The following is a 10,955-nucleotide window of genomic DNA, read 5'->3' as shown; positions in this document are numbered from 1 at the left end:
TTTTCATTTAATTGTAACATTACCCATTTTGCAAGAAGTTGGTTTTTAGGCGTACACGTGTGTTATCTTATACATACTATATGTTTCAATTATAAAATATTTTCACTATTAAAATAGCGCTTAATACATCGATCTAGAGTAATATATATTCAAAGCTATTTAGACGACATTTCATCAAATGCATATGCATTTTTTTAGTATGAAAAATAGAGTGTTTAGAAATCAATGACAAAATTTTTAAGCTGATTATTACCAAGAAGCTCACAATATATTTGAGTGTAGAATTAAGCTCTGCTACCAAAAGCTCGCTTGTTTTGTTAGAAGTGTTTGTCACATTTGTGTTGCATTTTCATTCAGAATTGTATATATTGTGGTTGTTTTTTATTCACAAAGTGGGAATAAATATAGATAAATTGTGAGGGATTTTGCTGTTGATGGGGCTAGAATTTGGGTACTGTCTGGGGAAGAGTTTTTTTGTCAAGCCAACAGTTTTGACAAATACTGAAGTAGATTTTAAAATGGATAAGTCCTGTTCATGAGGAGACTGGGGAGAGGACTCTTAATTTTACTCTCCAACCTCAGCTTTGGAACAGACCATTTTAATTCTGGATGAATCCATTATGGGGGTGTTTGGTAGGAGTCCATAATTTAACAGTATAATAAGAATGAAACTTGCCTCTACCAATTTCGACATGTTTTAAAACCTCAACCCTCATTCTTGATAATGGACTCATCCTACATTCACCTCTGACGAAAATGGACTCTTCCAAAATCGAAATCGACTTTCATTTGCTTGTTTGAAAATGTTTTTTTTCCTCTGAAAATGGACTCATCTTTAAGATGAAATGGACTCGTCCTCAATTCTCCCCTCTTAATGGACTCGTCCACAGTGTAAATGGACTCTTCCTAATTCAAAATGGACTTCCAATTTCATGTTTGAAAATGCATTTCTACTGAAATGAACTCGTCCAAAAGATAAAAAATGGTCCATTTTCCACTCATAATGGACTCGTCCATAGTAAATATGAAATTGAAATGGACGAGTCCATATTGTAAATGGACCGTTCCAAAATTGAAATGGACGAATCCATTTTCATGTTTGAAAATACATTACTTTCGACTGAAATGGACTCGTCCAGTACATTTTTTAATGGACTCTTCCAAATTGAAATGGACGAGTCCATTTTCATGTTTGAAAATGCATTGTTTTCGACTGAAATGGACGAGTCCATTTTCCACACACAATGGACTCGTCCATATTAAATATGAAATGGACGAGTCCATATTGTAAATGGACCGTTCCAAAAATTGAAATGGACGAGTCCATTTTCATGTTTGAAAATACATTGCTTTCGACTGAAATGGACTCGTCCAGTACATTTTTTAATGGACTCGTCCATATGTAAAATGGACTCTTCCAAATTGAAATGGACGAGTCCATTTTCATGTTTGAAAATGCATTGTTTTCGACTGAAATGGACGAGTCCATTTTCTACTCATAATGGACTCGTCCATATTAAATATGGACTCTTCCAAATTGAAATTGACTCGTCCATGTTAAAATGGACCCTTCCAAATATTGAAATGGACGAGTCCATTTTCATGATTGAAAATACATTGCTTTCGACTGAAATGGACGAGTCCATTTTCATGTTTGGAAATGCATTGTTCGTCCAGTACTTTTTTTTTAATGGTCTCGTCCATTTTCCCCTTATAATGGACTCGTCCATTTTCCCCTTATAATGGACTCGTCCATTTTCCCCTTATAATGGACTCTTCCAAAGTGAAATGGACGAGTCCATTTTCATATTTGAAAATGCATTGTTTTCGACTGAAATGGACAAGTCCATTTTCCACTCAAAATGGACTCGTCCATATTAAATATGGACTCTTCCAAATTGAAATGGACGAGTCCATTTTCATGTTTGAAAATGCATTGTTTTCGACTGAAATGGGAGAGTCCATTTTCATGTTTGAAAATGCATTGATTACGACTGAAATGGACTCGTCCAAAAGATAAAAATTGACTCGTCCTACATGATCTCATGATGGACTCGTCCACTTTGAAAATGGACTCGCCCAACGGTTAAAATGAACATGCATTTTGTCTCAAGAAATGGACTCGTCCTGCTACAAAGGCATAATTGACTCTTCCTACCTTTCTCCCAACCTCTTTTATAAGGGTTCTCAGAAGAAGAAGTGATTCTTCCTACCTGGAACCCCTAGAACAGTCAATAAATTGACCGAAGGCCTACTTATGGCATTAATCCTGGGAAAGCAACAATTAAAAATTGAAAAAGGGAAAAATCTATTTACAATTATTTAGACATAAATAAATAAATAGCTTATAGTTAAACAACGCATTATATACGTCTATGGTTCATTATATCATTAGAATTTAGGAAAAAATATAGGCCTACTGGCAATATCATTGCAGTTCCAAAACGTCCACCAAAGTTTGCAGCAAAATTAGAGGAGCAGCCTATTTCGTTTTGGAGGTATAATAAGTAGTCATTCAGTCAAGCTTAAATTATGTATATTACTACTTAAACTACCTTAAATGTAAACTGTTCCAGAGAAGATAAACAAGAGCAGTCCATATTTTCAGGAGGTAAAATAAGTAGTGATTGAAACTATACAATGAGTTCATTCCTGCTTAAACTATCTCAAAATAATGTGGACTGTTCCATAAGAGATGTTTCAAAACATGCACAAGAGCAGTCTATTTTGTTTAGAGGTAGAATAAATAGTGATTGAAACTATACAAGATATGCTTGTAAGCTTATCCTGTTCATTACTACTTAAACTACCTCTATTAAAGTCGACTGTTCCAAATACACAAAGTTTAAAACTTATACTTCTATTGTGTACATTACTACCTACTTTACCTTAAAAGAAAGTAGACTGATCCTGATCCATTATGATTTATGTTGCATGCAGATAAATGTCTGTGTTCACAACCTAAACTACCTCAAAATAAAGTGGACTGTTCGTGATTTTTCAAATGCCTTGTAATAACTTCAATATGGTACATGTCTTTGAGCTCATTTGAGCAGTAAAAAAATAACAAAACAAGAAAAAAAAAGCAGTAAACAAACAAACAAACAAAAAAAGCATTTGATACAAATACAAAAGCTTAGCACTCATAATATGTGATAACAAAAATACAAATAAACATTTTTTAATTTAAGAAATTTAGAGAATAATATGTAATAATGCTACTGTTTTGCTATGTCTTTTGGATGTTGGCATCACAAAAATTGGGCTAGAGATCACATTAAATAATGAAACACCATTCTTATGTTAAACTACTCCTGGCCCTGTATTCTCGAAACTATCTTAGCGTTAGTATGTCTAGAATCAATGTTAGAAGATAAGACCTAGGACATCCTAGCGCTAAATTGTTTCGAGAATACAGGGCCTGAGTTTTATTGTACACAACATTTCAACAATCCATATAAACTGATGATGACAATGTAAATTGTAGAAACATTATGTACAATAAAATTAAGCGTCGGGGGATGTAGGCCTACCCTAAAATTGTGTTCCATTATTTAACAGATTTTTGATAAATTTCTTAAATGAAAGCAAAAACGTTAAACAATATTGCACAGTTAGTTGAGAACAAAAGCTCTTTTTTAGAATCATGTTTAACTCTCTTTCCACCATTTAATTCTGATTATATTAGGGAATATGTGTATGAGAATGACCACTTGACCCTTGACCGCAAATTTTCGGTCACTAGCGCTTAAAGGTTTTTTAATGATTAATTTAAATAGCACTTTTAGATTATGAAAAAATTATTTCAATTTTCATTTGGTCAATAATCTTTAGGTGACTGCAAAGCCATTTTTTTAAAATTCTACCACTAATAGCTAGTTGGAAAAAGAAAATGTAATAAAGTGCTATTCAAATGAAAACACCCAAAAATGTATCACAAAATACAAAACACAAAAATCCTATCTTGGATCATTGAAGATGTTTTAGGCCTTGTTTAACACAAAATTCCTCCATCAAGTTTTAATGAAGAGTAAGCACTTTCTAATCTGTTCGCTAGATTTGCAAAATGATGTCTTTACACATAAATAATTTCAAATTAAATAATGCCTTGAAAAAATATCAAATCCACAACTTGCCACCATTATAAAATACATGTACTGACAATTTGGCACAAAAATCACTCAGGAAAATTTTTCACAAAAATATCAAGTTTTAGAAAATATTCTAATGCATAAACATCCAGAAAGGTTCAGAGATAAAAAAAAATATACTCATGATCACTCATCAAAATTTCAGCCCCATACCAATCAAGTTCAGCCATCCACTATATCTTAACTTCCCAAAGCTTCAAATTCATCAAGAGTCATTGAATCAAGTCTACGAGAGGCCCTATTTGATTGGCCATTAGAGTCATCCGAGTTATCACTATTTTCATCAGAAGTGTAGCTAATTCGCGAGTTCCACTCGGCATGCTTCATGTGCGAATTATTAGCACTCAAATCGTTGACGTGAACGTCCAGTGGATGACGGTTATTGTTTTTAGAGTTATTGTCCCTGTTGTCAGAGTAACTGGATCTTAAATCAGAGTGGTGCATTGAACTGCCGTTGCTATGACTACTGTTGTAGGTGGAGTAGTAATCACTATCTGTCATGATGTGATTCTGTCCATCCATATAATGTCCGTTGACGATGCCTCCATTTTGGGAAAGGCGATGCAGCCTTTTGTAAGATGGCGGAGGATCTAGTTTGTTAGGTTTCGAGCTTATGTTGTAATCCGATTGGCTCCCCTTTCCTTCTTTGATTGGCGTAGTGATAATTTTCGTCTTCTCCTTGGACTCTTTACTATCGTAATTCACGCTATTGAATGAGCTTGAAAATGGATTAGCATTGATATTCCTACGCAGTACTACGCCATCGTTGCCGGGATTGTAGGCAGGGTTCCATCCACTGCTATCAGAATTTGATAAATTGAACGAAAGACTTTCTGAGGACATTTCACGATGTCCGCTGTCGGGTGAATCCGCCTCCAATGCAGCTTTGGTGTTTTCGAAAGTGGAACTATTTGATATGGAAGTAAGATAGGAGTTGTCCATGTCCCTCATTGATGGAAGGTGAACTGGTCCACATCTGGGTGTAGTTGGGTCTGGTAGCGAAGGTACAAACTACAAAATGGAAAAATGAATGAGTGTTACTTCATACTTTTCTGGAACTGATTGGACTATTAAAGATTAGCAAAGCCATGCAGTGAGCGCTGAGGGAAAATTTGCCAAGACTTTACCCTACCCTCTTCTCATATGCTTTCCACCTGTCAAAGGAAGTTGATTTCAGAAGATCTTTAACATGCACATTTTACAAATGAGCTCTTCCAATCATACATATATAGATTCTTATTGGTAGAAAAAATGTATGAGTGGAAGAGTTCATTAGAAAGAAGAGGGTGCCAACCTACCTGTGGTGGGGTATGAAAAACATCAGTTGATGAAGATGATGAAATGCCAGTCATCTTCAATTCTAAATTCTTCACTCTCCCTACTAGCTGGGTCACATGATCTAACAGATCACGATTATGTAATAATAACTGATGCGCACGTGCCTAGAAAAAAATTTAATAAGGAGACTAAATTTACACCATTAACAAGGTAAATGAAAGCATTTTTTTAATTACAGAAGTCACAGACATCGAATTGAAAATTAGAATGAGGCAAATAGAAGGCATGAATTGCCGGAATACTGAAAAAAGCTAGACCACATCTAAACAATTTTCCCAGTGACCTAAAAACCAGACTTACTTGTGCTTCAATCCTAGCAGCAGTTTCAGCAGCCAACTGGTCTTTCAGCAGATGAACTTGAGCAATGGCTACCTGCGTCTGGTGCTGTTGCTGCTCAAGTTGTTGCCGTAGCAACTGCATCTGGTGATGTGAGCTCAATGGATACTGTGGTTTGTCATCATATTCACCGAGCATCACCGGTGATCCAAGCGGTGACGATAAACTGTTTCTGGCTGTTGGTTGTTGTTGCTGTTGTTGTTGTTGTTGTTGTGTTGATTTGACCAGGGCCAAGTCTGATGGAGGTGTGGCTTTTGTTTCTTTCTCCACCTCTCCATCTTTCTGTTTGTTTTCTTTGTCTTCTAATTCTTTTTCTGGAAAATTATGATTAAAAAAAGATTAATTTTAGCTATAGCAGTTGAAAGACAATACTAGGCAAACTTTTAGAAGCACTTATGTTACTTTTAATAAGGATGAGAACCTGCGTCACCTAATTGCCTACAATCTAAAGCTCTACTGACTGAGCAATTCCTACTGGTTTATCCTATATAGTGGCTACAGAATTAATACAACTGAATATTTGAGAATATCACAGACATCTAAAAACCCTATCCCACAATGGGCCACACATCTTGTGCTAGATTCATGAGAATTTCAGGGTTCCTTTTAAAGGCTGGTCATAAATCAACAACATTTGTTGAACGTATGTTTTTATCCAATAAGTCATCTTCTCCTGCATTTGGCACGCCCATTTGCAACCCTGCAATTCATAAAACAGTCCCACACATCTTAGATGCGCGTACAGGCTATTAAATATTCATGACGTGACATTTACTCAAAACATTTACCTTTGTTAGAGAATTTTTCATCATCAAATCTATCCTCTAAACCATCATTAGGTCCAGCATTGTGTATATTTAACTTGTGACAGACTTCAAACGCTTGCCCTATAGTTCTTACTATTCTCATAGCCTGACTCTGAAAATACAAATTCAAAATGGTTAGGTCTTATATGATATTTTATTTTCGAGGAAATTATGTCCGCATAGCTAGGTTACTATGCTTTACTATGCCTTACTATGCTTTACTATGGTAGTTTTGTATGGTCAGAATGCTATACCGGTAATAATCTTTGAAGAGCAAGGCTGATTTTGACAGACAACATCAACATTTTTATGAATAATACAGTAATAATCAAAAAAGTGTACTTATAACATTTATTGAGCATATAGGTAAGGTAATTGCAATCTAAGAGTATGGCTAATGTGTTATATCAGAACAGATTTTAGGCAATATAATATGGTTGTTTTACATTTTGTTGTCAAAACATATTTGTCAAGCCTTTAGATAAAGTAAATCAAATAAATTATGAGATATCAATCCATGAATAAATTTTAGGCACCACCAATTACCTTTTTACTCTTTGAGTTCTTTCTGTATTTAGCCAACATTTTGTTATTTTTACACAATTTAAAACTTATCAAACAATCATGAACTGCCTTTAGATTTGATTTCTATAATCAAAAGTTGAGTGGAACTAAAAAACAAAACTTTAACTTCAAAAGTTCCAAGTTAAAAAAATATTCCTGAAAATGATCATTTTGATCCACAATTGACTGGCACACTTTTCATATCAGATGAAAATCCAAGACCACAATTTTTTCAATACCAGAAGATATCAAGATCTACTAAACTAAGAAAGTTTTCCAACACCAAAGTAAAAATTCCAGAATCGATCAACACCATAATTTACACGACCATAGCCTTCAAAGTCATAAATATATCAGAAGTTTGTAAAGTTTTTCCATTCACAGGTAAAAATATCTGCATTAGTCCAATAGTTAACTCTAGAGGCACTATCAGACTATACAAAACCATGTGGCACTAAACCAATTCCAAGTTAAGTTCTGTTATAGAACTAAGACTGTTTAACACTGATTCAGTTCCACGCTAGTCAAATATGGTTTCAGACAGGTAAAATAACATACTTAAATCTCTGTGAGTACCGATATAGAACTATTATAAAACTGTTTAACACCGATTCAGTCCTATGCTAGTCCAATATGGTCTCAGACAGGTGAAATAACATATCTAAATCACAGTGAGTATTGGTATAGAAATATTATAAGACTGTTTAACACCGATTCAGTCCTACGCTAGTCCAATATGGTCTCAGACAGGTAAAATAACATATCTAAATCACAGTGATTACTGGTATAGAACTATTATATGACTGTTTAACACCGATTCAGTCCTACGCTAGTCCAATATGGTCTCAGACAGGTAAAATAACATATCTTAATCACAGTGAGTTACAAGATAAACTTCACAAGACTGGTTTTTATAGTACATACTCTTATTTCGATAACTTATATACATATAAAACTAAGACCATATACTGCCAAGTCAAACAAACCGGCCACATTTGACTGATAGTAAATGTTTTTTTCTATTTTCAGTGGCAGGACCAATGTCTGGGAGATTCCAAATTCAGAAGTGTGGACGGGCCATTGAGGCAGGTGTCACATGAATGGTACAAATAGATTCTCCCCACGGAAATTTCATTAAAAAATAATTGATTTGGTGCATTCTGATACATTTTGGGGCCAAAAACATATAAAACATTAAATTTTGAAATTTCCCAGAAAATTCTATTGTCTGAAAGCTATTCTGCCAATTCTCAGATCTAAAACTAACATCTGTATAAAACCTTTGATCTTAGATATCAAAACAAGATCAGTATAGCCTAGTTGATAACCATTAACTAACTCTAAAAGAAATCAGATAGTGGTATCTAGTACCCTGAAACTATAATACTGTTATAATAACATACTAGTAGATATTATTTGGTATCAAAGAGAATATAACTTAAGTATACTCTCAAAGGTCAAGAAACGAAATGAAATGAATGGAGTTTTACGTCCTACTTTTCTGCACCATGTGGGCTAATGAAGAAGGGCAATGCCATGCAGGGTATAATAAGGGAAATTTTGCCAGACAGCGGCATAAGCCTGCTCTATTTCGATTTCCAACTGTCGAGGGATCTTTAATGTGCACAGTCTGTAGCACACAGGGCCTCGGTTTATTGTCCAATCCTAACGACTAGACGCTTTTTCCATGTCAGCCCCTCTTACCTACATCACTGACAGGGGGGTAAGCCGGGTTGAAAAATCCGAAGGTATTACCTCGACCTATGCCGCGATTGAACTCTGGACCTTTAGGTTAGCTACCAGTGAAGTTCAAATTTTTGTCTGTTAATCATTTTTTGATATTTTCTTGTAATACATATACATGTATATAGAAATAGAACGTGAAATTTCTTGTTGGCGAAATTTTTGAAGGAATTATGTGATTTTCGAACATTTCTAGTACTTATGTACATATATTCAAGTCTCAAATCAACCCTGAAGAAAAGCAAACAAGTCTCTTTAAGCATACACCATGAATTTATAATAAAAATGTTGTTACAAAAACTATCATCTGCACTGCAGATATCGGTGGGCTATGATATAATAGACCTTCTCTCAAGGTGAAATCGAAAGTGGGACGTAAAACTCCATTCATTTCATTTCAAGGTTAAATCGAGATCAAATTTCACAGGTCGTTGAAAAATGTCCGACTGACAAAAAATGAATCAACAGCCCTGATCTGCAGGGTATGTTTTTAGCATTTGCACTTAATCAACCAATTCGAACCCATCCACCAAACAACCAAGTTCATCCCAACCTTGATCAGAAGCAATGAGGTAACGAAACAATAAATATAAGCCAGATGTCTGAATATAATTAAAACTTTCAGTAGCAGACGCCATCAATCTAATTTTTACACTTGGTCACCTTCTTTTATATCATAATACTGTGGGTGGTTTAGTTTAATATCAATCAGACCTAAATCTGTCGTCTGCTGGGTCATTGGAAATGAAATTGAGTTTTATGTCCTATTTTTCTGCACATTGGGTGATTGAGAACTTGTAACACCATGCAGTGTACAATGAGGGAAATTTTGCTAGGACAACAGCATTAGCCTACTCTTTATGATTTCCAACTGTCGAGGGATCTTTAAAATGAACAGCCAAACAGTAATGCTATACACCATAAGTTTTAAAACTGTCTTGAGTTGTCTGACAAATTTATCGAGTTTGATTTCAGCCAACTGTGTCACTAATCAGAATCAAAATATAAATTCCAGTTTAACACAAAATCTTTAGAGCAATCTGTTTTAAGTCTGGTATTTCTCAATGTAAAATTTTACACCTACGACAATTTTTTTTAGCAATAGGGTTATTTAGACAGTTAACTTTTAATACAGCCAAAGCACCCCCCCCTCCCACCCCCTTCCAGCCGTTCTTGATTTCTTTTCAAGCTAATGTAAATCAAACTTGGCAAATCCATGTTTTAAGATAAACCATGATAACCTGGTGTTCAGATTTTATCATAAGATTGGTAATGAACCAAACTACACAGGTTTTTATCAGGCAGACGTCTTGATTCTGATTGGTCCAATATCAGGTTACCCTATTCAACACCTGGCTCTTTCAAGGTAACAATTTTCAGAAAAATATGGCACTTAAAGTGGCAGTACATGGATAAAAACTTAAGGTTCACCAGGATCCTTTCTACCAGCTGGTCCTTGGTTAAAACTCTTGGAATTTATCTTTCCTGGATTATCTGTACCCATTTACAGCTGGGTCGACTGGAAAAATGAAAGATGACTTATTCAAACTCACCAGACTTTCACATACCCTGACCAAGATTAGTACCCAAGACCACCATTAGTTTGGCATAACCAAGCAAATGATGTCATGTTTTCATCACTCTAACCAACAGTGCTACAGAACTCCTCAAAGCATCTGACCGAGATTAGAACCCACATCCTACAACCATCATTTGTTTGACATAACCAAGCAAATGATGTCATGTAAGGTTTTCAACCCTCAAACCATCAGTGCTACAGTATCCCTCGAAGCACCTTGAGCACCATATAAACCTTGACCTTTATCAAATAAATCTTGTTTTGACACAAAATAACTTAACCCTCTATGACAAATCAGGTATGAAAACGATAAATTTCAAAATATTGCAGGTGTACGTCTTCAGAAAATTGATAAAAAGTGAAATTTGACCAAAATTTATCAAAATCATTATCTTTTCTTACATTAAATTCAGGTGAATCAGTGAAAATAATTTTATC

General features: G+C 34.9%; 1 protein-coding gene across 1 annotated transcript; it reads right to left on the bottom strand.

The window, feature by feature from the left end:
* Positions 1–4,331: 4,331 nt before the first annotated feature.
* On the bottom strand, positions 4,332–7,216 carry LOTGIDRAFT_156033 (hypothetical protein; the record flags this gene model as incomplete). The annotated part of the gene is made up of 5 exons (XM_009046071.1): positions 4,332–5,162; positions 5,450–5,593; positions 5,790–6,139; positions 6,614–6,743; positions 7,178–7,216. 5 exons carry the CDS (start codon positions 7,214–7,216, stop codon positions 4,332–4,334), a joined length of 1,494 nt encoding a protein of 497 aa, XP_009044319.1.
* Between the last annotated feature and the right edge of the window lie 3,739 nt (positions 7,217–10,955).

The sequence above is a fragment of the Lottia gigantea genome (assembly GCF_000327385.1).
Source record: "Lottia gigantea unplaced genomic scaffold LOTGIsca_10, whole genome shotgun sequence".
In the NCBI taxonomy this organism is placed as follows: Eukaryota; Metazoa; Mollusca; class Gastropoda; family Lottiidae; genus Lottia; species Lottia gigantea.
Note: the sequence above shows the minus strand (reverse complement) of the source record. Positions and strands in the feature narration are given on the sequence as shown.